The sequence below is a fragment of the Macaca fascicularis genome, chromosome 18 (genome assembly GCF_037993035.2).
Source record: "Macaca fascicularis isolate 582-1 chromosome 18, T2T-MFA8v1.1".
Taxonomy (NCBI): Eukaryota; Metazoa; Chordata; class Mammalia; order Primates; family Cercopithecidae; genus Macaca; species Macaca fascicularis.
Genome location: NC_088392.1, coordinates 63,240,187 through 63,259,706, shown reverse-complemented (window position 1 = coordinate 63,259,706; position 19,520 = coordinate 63,240,187). Strand labels below are relative to the sequence as shown.

The 19,520-nt window shown below is 42.8% G+C and overlaps 1 protein-coding gene across 8 annotated transcripts in view; it reads right to left on the bottom strand.

Annotated features, from left to right (window-relative positions):
• KCTD1 (potassium channel tetramerization domain containing 1) overlaps positions 1 to 19,520 on the bottom strand; it is a 200,444-nt gene that overhangs the window by 75,943 nt on the left and 104,981 nt on the right. The window contains exon 1 of one of the 8 annotated variants that reach the window (XM_045377921.3): positions 17,523 to 19,348. The exons of the other annotated variants lie outside the window; for them this stretch is intronic. Within the exon in view, the coding sequence (XP_045233856.1) occupies positions 17,523 to 19,331 (1,809 nt within the window). The 5' untranslated portion in view covers positions 19,332 to 19,348. Of the gene's footprint in view, positions 1 to 17,522; positions 19,349 to 19,520 lie in introns of those variants that run through there. 8 annotated transcript variants of the gene reach the window in all.

The window sequence follows — 19,520 nt, the reverse complement described above, 5'->3', positions numbered from 1 at the left end:
CAGACACAATGACCTCTCCCCTTGCTCTGATCCCTCTGCAATCCATGGTCTGCATCTCCTCCTCCACTCAAATCCCTTCCATGACTGCCCTGCCTATATATAAGATGAGGCTTGAAACCTTTAAATGGCCTTGGCACTTGCACTTTAGGGTCCTTGCTGAACTCTTCAGTTTTCTCTCTTACCACTTCCCTATCCTCTCTAGCTTACAAGCCCATGAACTTTCATTTCTAGAATATTCTGGAATGTTCCATGTTCTTTCCTGTATCAGGGCCTTTGCTCATGTACATTTCTGTCTACCATGTCTCTTAGTCCAAAATCCTTCTCTTTGTTGCTCTCTTTGCACCCCCAGAAGTTAAAACAGAGTAAATCCCAAAGGAAAAGGAGAACCAAGAGAAACTAACCAGTTGACAAAAAGTACCAAGACAGAAAAACGGGTAAGTTCATCTCCGTTTATTAACTGTACTTTGTCCTCTCAGACCACATTCTTTAAATTTAAAATAAAATGCAACCCAAGGAGGTTGTGCCTAACAGAATACAAATTTCCAAATGATATTAAATAACTTTGAGAACGCTGATTTTAATTTCTGCAGTTGTGAATGATCAAAAAGACAAATGGGATCCATGACCAAATCCCATAAAAGTAAAAAGTAAAACAGGATTAGTGACAATAGTCACTGACATTTCCTAACAGAGGAATGCTATGTCCTAATAGTAACAGAATTAAACTAGGAAAGCAAGAAGAGGTGCTAAACATAAACAACATCAACAAAACCCCAAGGTGGATGGCTAGACCTACAGACAAGGATCCAGGCCTGTCTCTGGCCCTTCTCTTCTGTAGAAAGGGTGCTTACTTACAAATCAGAGTCTCCCAAGGCAATGGAAATGGAAGACTAAACAGATTCATGCCCTGGGTTGATATTTATTCCCTTAGGATTTCAAAGCAGTATGTCTAGAGTTCTTTTTACTCTTTTCCCTACACCCAAATTTTAACATGGACCCCCTCAAGTTGGAGTTCTTTCCCTAAGAACTTCTCAATTTTGCCCTGTCAACCCTACACTTTGAGTAAATATATATTAGGTGATTCTGAACCTCTATAGAACAGTTTATCTTTGTGGTATTTCGAAGGATTTAGAGGTTGAGCCAGGGGAAGACAAAAGAGATATGAGGGTTAAGGGGAAAGGAAAAAAAGAAAGAAAAGAAGAGTAGGCTTGAGGTAAAAGGAAAAAGACATCCATATAGACCCAAAACACAGAAGAGGCTGAAAGTCCAGATTTGGTGACTTTGGGGCAAGTCCATCTTGGTCCTACCCCTCCCTCATGCACAAAGGGCACAACCTACGAAACCAGACCCACACCTCACTAGGACAGCAGTATTACTACCACGACCACAGTTAATTTGGCTGGTGATTTATTTTGGGTGTATGTGATACCTACTATGTGCTAAGAAATCAACAGAGGAGAACAAATTAAAATTGGAACATACATGGTACAGCACTTGACTTAACCTTCAGAGTACTGTCTTAATCGTCTGATCCTGCAGAGAACAGCACAGTGCCAGGCACACAGTAGGTGTGTAAAACTATTTAAGGGATGATATGGGGTTTTTTCTTCATGTGCTATTGGAAGAGCTTTTTATTTCTAACCTTCACAGCTAAGGAATTTGTTTTCATCTTTTCAAATAAGGGTAAAATACTTAGATTCTTTCTGTTCAAGGCAAAGAGGGCAAAGATTATCAAGTAACCTTAAAATGTTACTATAACATATTTTTATTCATTTCTACAAGTACTTTCAGTACTGAGTATGTACCAACCACTGTGGCAGGCATGGGGATTAGGGCAGTGAGCAACACAGACCATATCCCTGCCCTTGAGGAATAGACTTTATTTATTTAAAGAGTAAAAGGAATTAAAATCATGAAAATATTATTTCTCACTCTTAAAAACGTATAACCATCATTTTTTTGGAGGACTATGATTATGGCAAATAAAAAATAAAATAGGGAGGCCAGGCGTGGTGGCTCACACCTGTAATCCTGGCACTTGGGAGGCTGAAGCAGGAGGATCCCTTGAACCCAGTAGTTTGAGACCAGCCTGGGCAACATAGGGAGACTGTGTCTCTATTAAAATAAAATAACCCAAAATCAATTAGAAAATTTCAACCACAGGTTGAAATACTTTAAGTCAAATACATACACATTACATTAAATCAAATATTGTAAAAAAGAAGTATGTGTATATATCCTTAAAACATATAAATCCTAACCAAAAATGACAGCATCGTAAGGTATACCAAAGTATGTTCAACTTTAAAAAGCCTGACCCAGTATCAAAATTCGTATCAAGGACAAATGGGAGCTATAAAAACAGAATTTCCCTCAGTGTACTTAAACTTTGATCTAATTTAGAAGCGTTTGATTTGCAGACATTTTTTTGCCAGGATAGAATCATAGGTTCTTAGGGTGGAAAGAGATTCTAAATATCACCTGACCAGGTATTACTGGATCCTAGCTGCCCTATTCAGAAGGGCTCTTCCTAAATTTGTTTGGTGAGGTCACCCATTGACAGCAAGTAGGAGGATCAGGATACAGTTTAGCTGTGAACAGCAGCCTCCTGAGCTGATCTCATTCTCCAAAGCTAATCCCACGATTCTTTAGTATCACAAATATGGATGAAGCATTTCACAAACAAGTGCTTACCTTTCTTAACAGTTTCTTTTGATTCCATCAATAATACCTTAGCTGCTTTCTTTTATAAGAATGAGGGAGAAAGGCCTGATTTCTTGACAGACCTATCTGGAGAGCGGCAGTTGGAAGGAAAGTGTGTATCCCAGAGAACAAAGATCTTAGCCCTTGAGCAATTCATTCAGATTTTGAGTGGTATGCCGGGATGAGGACGGGCTGAATAAGGCAGGAGGTAATCCCACCATAAAGGCTACACATAATCTAACAAGTGAGGAGAGGTGGCTTTGTCAAGAAGGAAAGCGATTCTGAGTCTTTGAGTCAGGATCAATTCCTTTTTTATTCTTTTTTTTTTTTTTTTTGAGACAGGAACTTGCTCTGTTGCCCAAGCTGGAATGCAGTGGCATGATCATAGCTCACTGCAGCCTTAAACTCCTGGGCTGAAGAGATCCTCCTGCCTCCAGAGCCGCTGGGACTACAGACATGCACTCCCACAACTGGCTAATTTTTTAATTTTTTGTAGAGATGGGGTCTCATTATGTTGCCCAGGCTGGTCTCAAACTCATGGCCTCAAGCGATCCTCTAGCCTCAGCTTCCCAAAGTGCTGGGGTTACAGGTGTGAGTCATGGCTCCCTGCTGATCACTTCCTGCCTCTAGGCCGGAATCTGCTACTCACCTTCTCTGGGCCTCCATCTCCTCACCTGTGATGTCTACCCTACCTAACAACGGGTTGAGGTGGTCAGAGAAGGTTGGCTCTGGGTTTATGCAGTGCCTTATTGTGATTATGTTGGCATGAGTGGTCAGTGTGGCCGGCTTCTGTGGGGGTGTGACCCAACTGATGGGGAAAAAGATGACACATTAAGAGGAGGAATCCTGGGGACTAGAGTAGCTGCTCAGTTACTTCCATCTATATAAAGCATGGTTTTATGAGTTTTCCTGTCTTTCCCACTTGACTGTCAAGTCCATGGGAAACAAGACCTTCAGTGCCTTGTTCTTTATTGTGTACTCAGTGATCAGTGAAGCTGGTGCTCAATAAATGTTTGTTGAGTGAACAGAACAAGTGAAAGACCTGGGATCCAGTCCTAGGTTTGCCATTGACCACCTCCTTCCTGGAGCAGGTCACTTAAGCTCTGTAGCCTGAGTTGCTATGAGGATCATACGGAATAGAGAACCTTGAGTATTTACATAACATGTGATACACAGCTGTTAGTTGTTGGGTTGATTGTAGGAACAGAGTCTTCAGGAATGAGATATGTGGTAGCCCTCTTACCAAGCAAAGCATTGAAAGCTAATAATCTAACTGCGATTCACACTTTATGATGCAGATAATGTTTGCTGACTTTATTTCTAAACAAGCTAGTACAAACTCAATTACGACTAAAATGTGAATTATTTGATGGTTTTTGTCAACTGAGCAAGTATTTTATTTCAGTCAAGTAGGAAAAGGGGGCTAAGAGAATGACTTAATTTGTCTCAAATGAGCACTTTATTACAAAGAGTGCTACTGTTCTATGTAATACATTGCCAGAAAGTTTCATATTCTTTATTGTATTTCGATGAGATCTTTTCTAGCTAAGTGGCCGTAAGAATTTTTTTTCTTTGTTTCCTCTGTAGCCCAGGCTGTAGTGCAGTGGCACAATCTTGACTCTCTGCAACCTCCACCTCCCAGGCTCAAGCAATCCTCCCACCGCAGCCTCCAAGTAGCTGGGACTACAGGCATGTGCCACCCTGCTGAACGAATGTTCATATTTTTTGTAGAGATGGGGTTTCACCATATTGCCCCAGGCTGGTTTTGAACTCTTTGAGATCAAGTGATCTGCCTGCCTCAGCCTCCCAGAGTGCTGGGATTACAGGTGTGAGCCACCACTCCTGGCCTTTGAGAATATTTTAAAGCTATAATTAAAAAAAAAAAAAAAAAAGCAAGCCATGGAATTTGCAATTTATCATCTGATTGTGTTAGATTTTAATAATAAAAGTGTAAGAGTAGCCTAGCTCCATATTCTAGATGATGAAGGTATTTCTTTATTGAAACACATTTGGAATATGGTTTACTGGTATCACAACATTCTAATGAAAATTATAAATAAAAAGTGACTGATCTCTGTAAGTACACTGCTTATAATTAGGAAAAATCAAATTGTATTTTTTATTACGAGATGGATAATCTTATTGAAACCTGAAGATTTCTATTGCCCACACTTGTAATTCATTTTAGTTTTTTATTTATAATCTACTTAAAAATATACATAGAAAATAAAATCTACTTAGTGTTTGTTCAAAATTAATCCTTTAAATATTTTACATAAAGTATATTTAAACTTTTCTCTCTGTGGCATAAAGGAGAGAAAAAAGTTGGTGTTTCATTTTATTTTTATATTTTAGTGAGTCACATAATACCTACCTACACCTATAATTTAATATCCATCTTTCTCTAAGCTTTAGTTTTTCTTATTTGTCTCGATTATCATTATTTTATCCTTGCCAAAGATGTGAGTTCTCCAACTGGTTTCTTTGTACATCTCCACACTTCTGCCTGTGTTTATAAATATTTTGTAATTTTTTTGGACCCTTTGTCTTATCTTTCAAACAGACTACTGAAGATCATCTGTAAATTGTATATAATCTCTCTCATTTTCCTCTAACCTGTCAATAATCTCTACCCCATAGAATATAGATATATATTTTATACATATGTATTTGTATTATTCCTATTAAGAAATGTAGTAACCTGCCTAAGATCATTCAGGTCAATGATTCATGTAACTTTAAGTTGGTCCATCCCTTGGTAATTCTACCAGAACCCACAGAGAATATGAGTTTTGCTCCAAACTGATGTACCTCTTCCTTTATGACCAGAGGTTCTTTAACCACTTACTTCTCCTATACTTTTTTCTACTGTCTTTTCCTCATTTTCCTTTTTACTCTCATATCACCAAAGTGTTCTTTATCTCTTGTGTTATCTGTTGTCACCAGCAAAAGACCTATGTGTCTGTGATTTCCACTTCTGAAGGATGTTCTTGTGGTAAGAAGTCAGGTGACTCCAAGACAGTACAATCTTTTCACTCACCTGTTCTGGCTGGGCAAGAGCTCCCTGCCAAGGGCATCATGGAGGGAAAAGCCTGGGGTTGCAGGGGGCTGTCATCCTGTGCCAAGAGGTAAACCCTTCCCCCATAAAGTACCTTGGTATTACTAAACATTTTCTATTTGTCAGGCACTTTATAGTCATTTTTATTGGTTCTTTTTACTAGCTCTAACTGCATCAGAACTGCATTCCTTTTCTCTTTTAATTCAGTGTTCTGAATGAAGTGCCAAAGGCTGAGGGCCTTGGGGAGCAAGTCTTCAACTGCCAAACAGTCAGTGAACAGATAAAGAACCACAGAAACACAGGACTGGTCCCAGTGAGCGTCAGACCCCCAGCAAGGAGCCAGTCTGCACCGACCCACTGCAGAAATGGCTCCGGGGGCTCGACTTCGTATTTTAAAAAAAGTCCCCAAGTCAACCTAAGACTGTAGCTTTCCGCCACTGATGTCTCGGGTGTATACTGACATTTGGAAGACTGGGCTGTTCATTTCACCTGAACCCATCATGTTCCCCTTTCTTTTCCTGAGGCTCCAAAAACACAAAATCACACTAGGATTCATTCCATTTTCAAAAGACACATCCATCAATACACTTGTGATTTGGTGTCCTTTTTATCTTCCCTTTAATACCTAACTGGACCGTATTTATAACTTTATCTATAAGGTACAGCTTTAAAAGTACCACTGTAGACGTGGCCTGGAGTTGGAACCAGAACTTGAACTTTGTTTTTCGGTAGGTAGGTGAATGCGAAGGTCAGTTTTCCTTATCTGTAGAATGGGTATGCTGAAAGTTCCTATCTTTTCTCTTCAGCTTGCTAATATTCTGTGCATAGATTCACAGGACTTATCACACAGTCAGGGTTTATTCATTTGGTTACTTATTTGCCTCCCCCATGAGACTAAGTGATTCCTCAAAAAAAAAAAAAAAAAAAGATTTTTTTTTTCTGTGTCCCCTCAGTCTGTCTAGCCCAATACCTGACACTAGGAACTGCCCTACAAAGTCCCTGGAATGAAATCACATACAGGAAAGCCCTTTGCCAACTGTGAGGTACTGTCTACAAGCACCTTAGTGGTTACTCAGAGTGTGGCCCCACAGACCTGAGAGGTGAAGGAAACCACGCTGGGCTCCAAAGCCATACATTTAGTGAGTGGGAGTTGTAATTAACATGTGAACTGACAGGGTACCAGTTCTGGATTTTGTGGGATTATTGTACATACGCTCAATCTTAAAATATGTGGCTTCACAACAGGGTGAACATTCAGAGTAGCTCATATGTGGTGGAATGTGGCAGCTCACTTGGAATGGGGACACCTAAAATACAAGTGTACTAAGGCTTACCAGAGAAGCCTGCAATGTTACAGCAAAGAAAAGGCTTAAATTTTTTGACAAGGTAATATTTTATTTTTTCCTGGGTTTCCACATTCCCCGTACATGCACTTCAGGTTTAACTGCTTAGTCTTTCAGTTCGCTTAGGCCAGTTTTGGTCCCATTTCTGAGATACTAATACACACCCCTTGCTCTCCAGGGCTGACCTGGGAACACTCAGCAATGAGATAAGACTGGATCTCCAGCCAGTCCTTTGGACTTGCCCTAGATATTCCACTGTAGTTTCTCCAGTGTCTTTTCTTAAATATTTCTAAGTTATTCTTTACCTCCAAATTCCTACCTTGCACACAGTAAGTGCTCAATAAATGCTTTCATAAATGAATTTGCTTTTCAGAGTTTTTCTGAATAGCATCCTCTTTCACCTTGCCTTTCTCTCCTTAGATCTTGGCTCACATCCCAAGAGGTGGTTCTAAAAACCCCTCAAGGGAGGAATTACAGGATGACATGGGATTCTATGACTCCATGATCCTTTTCATAAATTAAAAAAAAAAAACAAAAAACCACGAGACACATTCCTGGAACATTACCACCCCCACCACCTCCATAAAGTGATCCTGAAAAAACAGTAAAATCCAGCATTGTGAACACCCTACCATTAATTATAAAAGACGAACATGTGAAAGAACTCTGGGGTGAGCGGAAAAGAAGCTAGCATAATCAGCTTTCTAATGTTCTTGTTATACTTTTATTTAGGTCTGTGTGTTTCTACAGCAACATGTTTCTAAATTGCTACCTCAATCCACTGAAAAATAAACATTCAGCAAGTCTCTTTTTTTCTGGAGTAAAAAGCAACAACAACAATATTTGTTCAAGATGTAAGAAAATATCTAAAATCTATTTAGATATAGTTTTGTCAGAAAGAATATCACAAAATAGAAGCCAATATTCCATATAAACTGGCTTAATACAATATGCTATTCTATAAAACCCAAAAACCTATTCCATAAGGACTATGCTGGCTGAATACTGTAAGTACTTGAAGGGCAAACTAAATCAGAGGTAATAAATCCCTGCACTGTCACACTAAAAACAAGTTACAAAAGATCATTAACTGGTCAGCAATAATGTATCAAAATACCAACCAATTATCTTAATTCTATAGTCTATTTCAACTGTATATTAGTACACCTCAACTTTAAGTGACATTTCTATTGATTTACATAGTATCCAAGACAGAAGTCAAGTATTAGAAAGTTGTAATGCATTTTTGCATTAGGGAAACGTAAACATCATAGCATAAGCTCTAGCCAAATATAGACCCTACTTCTAGAATACTGAAATTAAGAAATTTATGTAGATTATAGCTATAATGACCTTCATAATATTTTAGGAATCCCAGTATAATGACCATTCCCTTCATCTCAAGCCATTCCAAATAAAATTTAATCTCTTTTGAAAAACTGTTGATTTCACTCTGTTCATTGTTGTCTCATTTCATTTGTCAATGTGCTGTAGCCTGGGCAGCAGTTATGCCCATCAGTAGGCTCCCCAAGTCCTAGTGCTAATTTTTTAGCACTAGAAAATTTCCGGCCGGGCATGGTGGCTCACGCCTGTAATCCCAGCACTGTGGGAGGCTGAGGCAGGTGGATCACCTGAGATCAGGAGTTTGAGATCGGCCCGGCCAACATGGTGAAACCCTGTCTCTACTAAAAATACAAAAATTAGCCGGGCATGGTGGCACACATCTGTAATCCCACCTACTCAGGTGGCTGAGGCAGGAAAATCACTTGAACCCAGGAGGCAGAGGCTGCAGTGAGCTGAGATCGCACCATTGCACTCCAGCCCGGGAAACAAGAGCAAAGCTCCGTCTCAAAAAAAGAAAAGAAAAGAAAATTTCTAAGCCTCTGTAAAGAGCAACAGGAAGGGTCTGCAGAACTAAGTTAGAAGAAGGTGTGGAGTTAAATCCCACGTGGGCCACAGAACATACAAATCTTAAGGAAAAGTAGAGGAGAGAAAACAGGCTTTGAGGTAAAGCATCCACACAGATGGGCTTTTTTAGGTTAATTGTGAGAGGGAAGAGGGCCCAGGTAGGCCAGAGTGCCCGAGCCTGCACTGAGATCTCGTATCTCCCAGAAGACCTGCAAAAGTGCTACTGACCACAGTCTATGGACACCGCAAAAGAAGAAACGGCAGAGGGGCCCCCTGCACAGCACCTGGACAAGCTACTTCCAAGGGCCAAACTGAAGGCTGGTAAAGATCTGCATTTGTTCAAATGTAAAGCATTCTGCACTAAGATAACAAACTGATAGCAAATATTCATATAGTGCTCATGTTTGAAGCACTTTTCAAGCAGTATCTCATTTAACACCCACGCTCCTGTGAGATCAATGTTATCATCATCCCCGTTTGACTGAGGAGGAAACTGAGGCACCCAGCGGTCTGGGCAGAGCTGAGATTTGCTCCAGGGGATGTGGCTCTGGAGTCTGTTCTTAACCACTACGTGATATGGTTTCTCAAATGAGGTTGCTCCAAATCCCAGACTCAGCAAAGGCTGGGGGCCCCACACAGCAAAACGGAAGCATGCCACACACTGGAAATATCATTTTGTGTGTCTCTGCCTACTTATATCATTGCTTTGTAATGCTGTCTTTTAACACGTTCTCTCTTCTTCAGTTGTTCCAGAAAAGCATCACAGGTAATAATGTGATTTCATGTTCTATCATCTTCTCTTTATTGGATTCTTTTATTTGAACAGTTGATAAGAATTCTGGAATCGACGGGCCATGGGTTTGAAAGCGCAGACTGTGGAATCTGACAGGCTGGGTTCAAATCCCAGCATAGTTACTTACCAGTTGTTAGGGCTTAAACAACTGAATCAGCATCTGTGACCCTTAGCTTGCTTCCTCCTTTACAAAATGAAAATAATAACCATAATTCCTGGGAGGGCTGCATGAGGATTAAATGAGAGACCACATCAGCCAGTGCTCAAGATGTTCAGAGCACATGCACTGCCTAGGAGTCTTTTCAAGTGCAGGGGCTGATTCAGGGGCACAGAGTGGCGGGATTTTTGCATTTCCCACAAGCTCCCAAGTGACGCAGATGCTGCTGGCTGGTGGACTACTTTCAAGTTTTCAGTATGTCTTCATTATTATTAACGTTAATGGTTATATTCTACTCCACAGCTACAGAACCAGTTAGAGATTGTGACAGTTTACATCAGAACTCTCCAACGAATGAATCAAGTTTGTCTCAGCAGACTGCAGTACAACGAGATGGGAGCCTCGTGCCTCATGCCCCTACAGTGCTCCCCACGTTCACTCCTCCCTGGATCTGGTCTAACACTCCACTCGCTGACCCGTAACAGCCAGGAATGTGGAAATAATTCACGTTTCTAAGTTAAGTTCCTTAAAACTGCATGTCAAAAACCATAGCAACTTGAAATATCAGAATTAATCCACAGGCACAAGAAACTTATCCTCAACACTTATTTCTCAGATCATGATGAAAATGAAGGATTTTTTCAAATATCAAATTTACATATATGTGTATATATGAAGATATTATCTATGAACATTTTGTCTAAATAGAGGGTGAAGCAGAGAAATACACAAATAGGAAATTCGATTTTAAAGCTATAGATAGTGTACTTAACTAGTTTGGTCCCTGGCACACGGTGAAAGGGCCCAAATGGGAACCGGTGCTATAAACAATTGCTTCCTTTTTCTTCTTGTGTTAAGACAGAAAGGATGGGGATTGAATGGGGAGATACTAGGCTGAACTGGGTTAAACCGGACTAGGGACATGAAGTAAAACTAGAAATTCATGATCACAAGCTCCCAAACTAGTCCTGACATTTTAATTTGCAACTGAATTACTCACAAAGGAAGCAACATCTGTCTCTGTCATTCCTTAGCATTCCTTTCTGGACTCCTCCTCTTCTCGCCTAGAGGCCTACCACCTAATGCTGTCTTAAATCTGCCAGCCTCTTTGGGCAGCACGTTTTACCTGCCTTCCTCCCAGACTGGATCAAAACCTTCCAGGTTCACTGCCAGTTGGGGGAAAGCAGTACACTTGACTCTTGAATGACAGGGGTTTGAACTGTGCGGGTTCACTTATATGCGGATGTTTTTCAATGAAAGTCACACCAAGTGTGCCTGCCTGTCCTGCTTCCCCTTCTACCTCCTCTGCCTCCTCTGCCTCTGCCACCCCTCAGACAGCAAGATCAACCCCTTCTCTTTCCCCACTTCCTACTCAACCTGAAGACAAGGCGACCTTTATGATGATCCACTTCCACTCAATGAATAGTAAATACATTTTCTCTATCTTATGATTTTCTTGATAACATTTTCTTTTCTCTAGCTTGCTTTATTGTAAGAATTCAGATGATATATAAAACATACAAAATATATGTTAATCAACTGTTTATGGTATTGGCAAGGCTTCTGGTCAACAGCAAGCTATTACTTAAGTTTTGGGGAAGTCAAAAATTGGTTATAAGCAGCGTTTTGACTGCAGGGGGTTGGCGTCCCTAAGCCCTGAGTTGTTCAATGGTCAACTGTAATTCAGGGTGTGAACGAGTCCAGATACTCCCAGGAAAGGTTTGGATTATGAAGAGGATTTTCAAGTGGCATTGCCTCTTCCCGGTGGAGATGGTGCTGCAGGGTTGGAGGTGCAGAATGGGCTGGTGGAGTGGGGATCACTAAGAAGCCTGAGTCCATCCTCAGCCCTCTCCCTCCAGGTCTCTCCAATTCCCTCAGCTCTCCCGGGTTACATAAAATGAACTCATCACTAGAGGCCTGCACCATCTTCCCTCTGCCCTGCAGCCCACAGGATTAAAAACAACCAAGGTCCCTGCCTGGAGAAAAAGGAGCTGAATCACACACCTTTGGATCGAGAGGGTCTTCAGAGAAAGGAAATTCTCATTGGGGTTGAAAATGTGAAAAGCTAGCCCAAAGCAAACTGTGTACATGCAGGAGTTGCCTAAAAGCACATGTGATTAAAAACTCCAAAGAAAACGCAGACACTTTTGACTTACGATACCGTAAGATAGCTCCTACCTCCGTTATTGTTGAAAATTCTGTTACCCAAGACTTGGGCAAAATGTATCATATCCACCCCCAACCAAAAAAAAAAAAAAAGCCCTGCCTGTCATGAATGAAAGTTTGCTGTCATATGTAAGTGGATCTTTTTTAGGAAGAAAGAAAAGGCTCTGTCAGGTTGCTATATACTATAAGCTAAAAGGTAAGAAGTCTGACTGTAAAGAAAGTGTTGAAAGGAATTTGGAGAATCACTGAAAACCCAGAACACGCCTCATTAGGTTCAGCTTCCTGTAGTGCTAGTGTGGGCACAGCAGGGTCTGTTGTCCAGTTTACGGTCATGGGCATTAGATAACACAACCTCATATTCAGATTGAATCTCTACCCATACCCTTTGCTGTAGTGTATTTCAAAGGACTGAAAAGATCATTTATTTCCGGGCCATCTAGAAGCTCATGCTGTTATAAAGACTCAAAACCACTCACCACCCATGTTCTCTTGGAAGAGAAGAGTAGGCAAACGAAAAGTTTTTAAAAATCTGAAAATCCAAAAGAACTTTATAGAGCCCAAAACTTTAAGAGTTCACCTGTTTCCCCTCTGATGATCATGTAGCAAGCAGAGAATTATTTCAGCTTTAAGGGTACAAGTCCACTAATTGCCCAGCCTCTGTGAATCCCTCTTGAGGGCAAGGACTGAATCCTGCTCCTCTCTGCAGCACTTAGCAAGCAGAAAGATGCTCAGTTAACAGTGGATGAATTGAATTCAGCATCTTAGAGCACTAAAAATGTTAATTAAAGAAGCGTGCCTGTGCAATGTTTCAAATCCTAAAGCTACGTTTTCGTTCATGTTAGTTTATCAAGGTCAATCCATATCCCCCTTTTTTGAACAAATTAATTCATACTACCTTATCCCTTATATAAATTGTCCAAAGAAATCTTTAAAAAGGCAACTTGACTATTGGTACCATGCAATGAATGACAGTTAAGTCAAGAGAAGTAAAATCGGTTCTACGAATGAAAGTTCTAAACGTGACAGACCTACAGATGACTAGTTTACATTTACGTTCCTAAGATTTTAAAGACACATACTACACCGGAACTCCTGTATCGATTCTGCTTTTGAAATGGCAGGTAAAACACCAAAAGGTGTCTTGAAACTCAAGTTTTATTGGATAACTGAAGTAGCGCTTTGACTGGCCTGGACTCACTTGGGTGAAAAGTTCATCCAAGTGGTCTCACATGTAACTAGTGGTTCCCAGAAAAGAAAGGCTTCTTCCTGCTTGAAAACTACTTAGTAATGACAAGAGGGTGGTCTTTCGGTGACATTTGCTTGGGGAGCCAGATTTTAAAATCAGGATGACACAAAGATTTAAGTTTTAGATGAATGGGGTCTACTTTCTCCCTTGGCAGCAAGTATTTCTTTTTCTATTTCATGGGTCAGCTTGAGTACAGAGTGAACTGACATCAGATATGAGTTTATATCAATTTAAAATAATACTCCTGAATACTGGTTGCAACATTAATATATGAGTGCATGAAAGAGAATATAAAGGTTCAGATTTCTTTCCCAAAATGACTGCTGCAAAACACTGAGTGCATCACCTTTTAACTGTCTTTATTTTGATCTAGTTTAAACAGGTAAAGAAGCCAAAATTTTGCCAATGAGACTACTTGTCAGGTGGTAAACGATTAATTTATAGATTCCTGTTACAAAAGCCAAAATAGTAGGTGCTCAGTAACTACTTCCTGAATGAAGAAAGTTACGTACTTGTGTACAAGACATTTAGTTTCTCCACCAACTTGAACTTTTCATAAAGGACAGCAAACATTCTTGCAGCAGAAAAAGGAACGTAGCCACAAACTAGTATTAAAAATCAGAAAAACACCCACTCTTTAAAAGGCAGTTAATCTTAATAGCTCCAAATAACCATGGCAAGAAGTCTTGTTACAATTGCTATACTCCTTTCCTGTTTATAAAAATTTGATTCCATCTATAAGAAATAAAGAACATCCCTCCCTCTTAGTCTCCAAATTCAAACTAGGACTTGACCAGTTATTTCAATTAATACATAAAACGCATGCCTTTTTCTATTAAGTAGATACATTAAGTATTCCTTCTTCCTTGCCCCTACAGCACCTGAGTCGATTCCCTGAGCTGTCAGCCTCTGGCTTCTCCTCAAAGGTAAGTTAATGAACAACTAACTGTGTCAGCCTGCTTGCAGCCTCTGCAGTTTCCACCCCGCAAACTATAAGGACCAACAGCCCACAGTGAAGACAATAAAACACAAACAGGGGATGTGCACCAGCCCCCACAGTCTTTCCACTAACAGATGTCCTCTCTACAGAATTCCTTAAAAGTATTTCTGGAAATAATCTAGGTTAGGGTCAAGCAAGTGCAACTAAAGACACCTTTGTCACAGTTTGCAAATGCTTCACACTTTTGTTTGGCACAGGAGAGAGACATGTCTACAGAAACTGTAGTGACAAAACTATGACATTCAGAATCTAAACTTTATTAGTATTTTTTCCTCTGAGAATGATAAAGAACAAAATTTTTAATCTCTATCATCCCTCTAACCTGAAGTACTGTTCTCTGAGGTAGGAAAAATGCTCTATTTTTATGCAAAGAGGATAGTTATAAGGATGGAAGATACAGTGGTAAGCAGTTTAAAATGGACTACATGACCTCCACCTGGGAGCTTGCAAACCGTACCAATAACTGAATCATTTCAGATCACAATAGCTATTTGGGGGACAAGGGAACTAAAACTACCCTTTACTTTTAACACAACCATTCAAGAGAATTAAAGAGTGGATCAGTTAAAGCGACCATTACAACCATCGCCATAATTCCTCACTCACCCCAAAAGCCAGATACTTCACGTGAGCAATCACACATTCCATAATCTTTGTTAATCCTTGAATGCATTCATTTTTCAACCAGTCCCATCTATAATATACTTAATAACACCCTCAAAAAGTAAAAAGAGTAAATGCATTTAAAGAAACTGGCTCTTCATCTTTTGAGAAACTTGCAACATTAGTAGAAAGTCAAAACATCAGTGTGTGACCTCTCTGTTATCGAGAAGTCTTAAGATGGTCAACAGTGGAATTCCGTATGACACTACTTGATGAAGTCCACTCAGTATTAGGCTAGAGAGCCTATGTTTATGATTAAGTAATAATGACTGAAGCTGGAGCTGCACCGGGCATTTCCTGGGGGTTAATGACCAGCCAGAACAGTTGATAACCCAAAGCAATGCCACAGGCCAGCAACCTCCACCAGGCATTAAGCCCCAGGAAATGCACTGAACCTCAACCCTTACAGTGATTTTAATAAATAAAGAAGGAAAAAGTTTGCTATCAACTTTCTACTGAGCAACACTTCGATTGCTCAGACTTCATAAGTGAAAAGCTGACTATTAAATATGTGCAAACTGAACAACTTTTTGTAGTGTTTTAACTAACAGGGACTTGGAGCTAAGATCTTGTTTGAGAGCCATAATAATCATATAAGCCACATATGGACACTCAAATCTATATTTAACTTAGGAGTTACCTGACAATAATGCAAGAATAATAAAAGCATCAGTATACAGTCTTTTTGGAGCTGATTTATTTTACTCAGGTAAATAAAAGATAATGGCTGAAAGATTGCATTCCTTAGAACAAAACCAAACCAATGAAACAAAACCCTCTTATCTTTTGTGGTTCTTTATGTCACAATTCTATATTACACTGGTGTCAAGAAACCAGCAGACAGATGCCAGTAGACAAACTGTTTCATTGTTATCCCAAGGCCATGCATGCCTTAATAAACTTTCTTAGGCTTTTAACTCTTAATTAGGTGCTCTTCTAAACTAGAGCATTTCAAGGGTGTTTACTGTATCAGAAGAACGTGAACATTTATTTTTTCTTTCAAAGAAAAAGCAAACCCTAAATTCTCCTCCCCATTCTTAAAACTCTAACACAACCTGTCAGAAATGGACTACACACCCGAAGTACAGAAGACACATAGCCTACAGGTCTTGTGTATTTTAGAGAACTCTGGTGTTTATATTACCACTCACAGCCCCTTTCTCAGTTGGCCTTGAGGCTTGCCCATTAGCTGGTAAACGTTTGAAAGGGTCAGTTTGTCCAGAACTGGAATTTCCACTTTGGAAAAAGCACAGAGGTACCTGACATATGTTCCTGGAGGGCCTGCACTATACCTTCAGACTTGCAAAATTCCTACTTCTGCTTGATGGCAGGCAGGTCACAGTTGTAAAACCTCCAGTGGCTACGCCTGCCTCTGCAGAATAGAGCACAGTGTCCGAAGACTCTGGTTCCTGACTCCTAGAGTGTGTCCAAAAAATGAATATAACTTTACTAATACTCACGAAAATACTACCCTGGGGAAAATAAGGGAGGAAGCATCTAACACTAGAGGCTCCAATCTCCACCCAGAATTTGGCACTGCTTTGACTTAAATAATGTTAGGGTTGAAATAATTTCTTCCTCTTTGATGAGGACAGTGAAGCCAAGAGAAATGAAGTGATTTGTTCATGCTGACTCAGCTGCTGGGTTAGCACTCTTACTCTCATTACCTACTTCATAGGTATTATCTGCCCTCTAGGATGGTGAGCTCCATGGGGCTAGAGGGAGACAGCAATGTTTCAGTGCCCACAGTGCTGGGCACCACAGGCCCATACACTAATTTGTAGCCTGACTGAAATTGCAGATACCACGTTCCCACCTGAATAATAACTCTAACAAGAGACTTTAGTTTCTGAAAATTGCACCCCACACGGCCACTTTACATTCGACTACATGTTACAGTATAAACTGGCACTCAACTGCCTGGCTCTCCACTCTCCACCCCTTTTCTTAAAAAAAAAAAAAAAAAAAAAAAAAAAAGGAAAGAAAAAGAAAAAAAAAGCTACAGGAAGTGGGATTGGCACGTTTTCTTTTCAATAATTTATAACTGTTTTTCTACCTTCCAAAGTCATGGCGAATATGTAATAGAGTCTTTTAAGGGATATTTGATTCAAATATGTCTTAAGCAACTGCTTCCTTTGCATTTACAGCGTTCTCGCACTCTTTGCCTTATAAAACTCAACACATTCAATGAAGAGCGGCTGCAAGAGTGAGCTAATCCTTTTGTTCGGCGAACTTTGAAGTTTTTCGCCTTACTGCACAGAAGTGATTTGTTAGGTAGCATGCCCTCTCTCACATTTTTTAAGGTTAGGTGTAAAGTTTCCCAAAAAGCACCAAGAGAGTTAACTTCTAAGGGTGAAACCAAATCCCATTCAGTACATTGCCTACTTTTTAAAACTTCCCCCCTGCCCAGAGCTGCATTAGCACAAAAGTTAGTCCCGAAGTTGTACCAAAGAAACATTTCATGCATAGAGTTTGGTTTGGTTACCTGGGTGGGGGAAACAATAGCAGGTGAAACTACTGTGGGAGAATTGGTGCTTCTGTGCCCATTGGCTTCTGGAAGAAGAGGCAGGGGGTCGTGTTTCACGGAAACCACCACCACCGCATCCACAGGCTCCGAGGGGCGGATACAAAGTCTTTTGGGGGAAGAGGGGCCGCAGATTTCCCCCGACCCGAACACCGACTCGTACAGGGCGCGCTTGGGCGCAGCCTCGGATTTCACGTCGGGCCCGACCTGGCTGTCTTTGGGGAGGATGTAAGTGTTCCCCAGCGAGGGCGGCTGGGGGCGGTGGTGGTGGGAGGGATGGGTGGGGGGGTGGTGGGAGTGGTGCCGTGCCGCCCCGTTCAGAGCCTCGGCGTAGCAGCCCTGCGGGGCGGGCGAGCCCAGCTTGGTACCAATGCCCGCGATGCTGTTGAGCGTGGCGATGGAGACGGCGCCGATGCAGTGGTTGGTGTAGGTCTTGGAGAGCTTAGCCGCCTTGGACAGCATCTGCATCCTAGTGCCTAGCAAGTTCTTGCCGATGGCTTTGTTCTCGTACCAGGTCACATCGCCCTCGCTGCAGTGGTCCCGGGGCCGCTGGAAGAATGCCTTACAGAGAGGGTTGCGTTTCGACAGGTACTTGACGAAGCTGGCGTAGGGGCAGAACTCGGTGCCCGTCTCATACATGCGGGGCAAGTTCTCCTCGTCGCTGCTCTCGGCGCGCTTCTTGCTCCACGACGACGAGCGCGACTTGTGGTAGGGCCCGAGGGACTTGAAGTAGACGAACTTGCGACCGTCCTCGTCCATGGCCAGCCCAAAAGAGTCCTCCTCCAACTCACGCTGGTTCTCGCGGCCGCGGGTACAGAAGTACATGCACGTCTCGAACCAGACCTTGTTGAGCAGCCCGAAGGGCGTGTTGGTGCTGAAGACGCTGGAGGTGTACAGCTTGCGCAGGTCGGCGCGCGTGATGGCTTGCTTCTGCACCACCGGTCCGGCGCCCTGCTCCTCGAGCTTGCGGATGACCGCGGCCAGCGTCAGGTTCGCGCTGCGCAGCTCGGGATCCTTGGTGAGGTCGAGCGTGCGGCAGTACGGGGGCTCATTGAGGTAGCGGTTGAGGGAGCTGCGGATGCTGATGAGCGACGACTTGCTGTAGAGCTGGCCGCTCTTGGAGCGGGCCTCGGCATAGAAGGAGCGCAGCACGCGGCACAGCGCCCCCTTGTCCATGGTCTCGAAGTCCGGGCTCTGCGCCTTCTCGCTCAGGTACTCCCGGAAGATGCGCACGGCGTAGCGGGTGGCCAGCCGGGTGTTCTCGCTCAGCCGGGCCCGCTCGGGGCGCTGCAGCACGTCGGGGTCCAGCTCGGCGCCGTCCCCGGGCGGCCCGCCGCGGGCCCGGGGCGCCAGCAGTCGCGGCGGCGCCTCGGGCTCCAGCGCTGCGCTCTGGTCCATATTGATCATATGGACCGGCTCGGGCTCCAGCTCCTCCCCGGCCGAGTCCTCGGGCTCCAGGGGCTCGTCCCAGTCCAGCCCCATCTCCTCCTCTTCCTCCTCCTCCTCGTCCTCCTCCAGCCCCCCACCGCCGTCCTCCTCCTCCTCCTCGTCCCCCGTTATCTGCACCTCCTGGATCTCGTCCTCCTCCTCCTCTTCCTCCTCCTCCTCGCCCGCGCTGCAGTAGTGCGGACGGCCGTGGCGGCGGCCGCGGCCCCCCGCGCCGCGCTCGCCCTCGCCCCGCTCCCCATTGTTCTCGGCGGCGGCGGCGGCGGCGCTGGCGCTGCCGCCCGCGCTGGTGTTACAGTCCCCGCTGCCAGGCATTCTCGCCATATTGCCGTCTCTCTGCCAGTCTTCGGGCAGGGCGCATGCGCTATATTGGACCGCAGCGCTGAGAGCTTTTGTGTTTAATGACCTTCAGCTACCGGGAGGCAAAGCCGGGCTCTTAAAGGAGCCGCGCTCCAATTGTCATTCCCGAGCGCAGCTCCGGAGGGGCAGCGGCGCGCAGGGGATGGAGGGGAG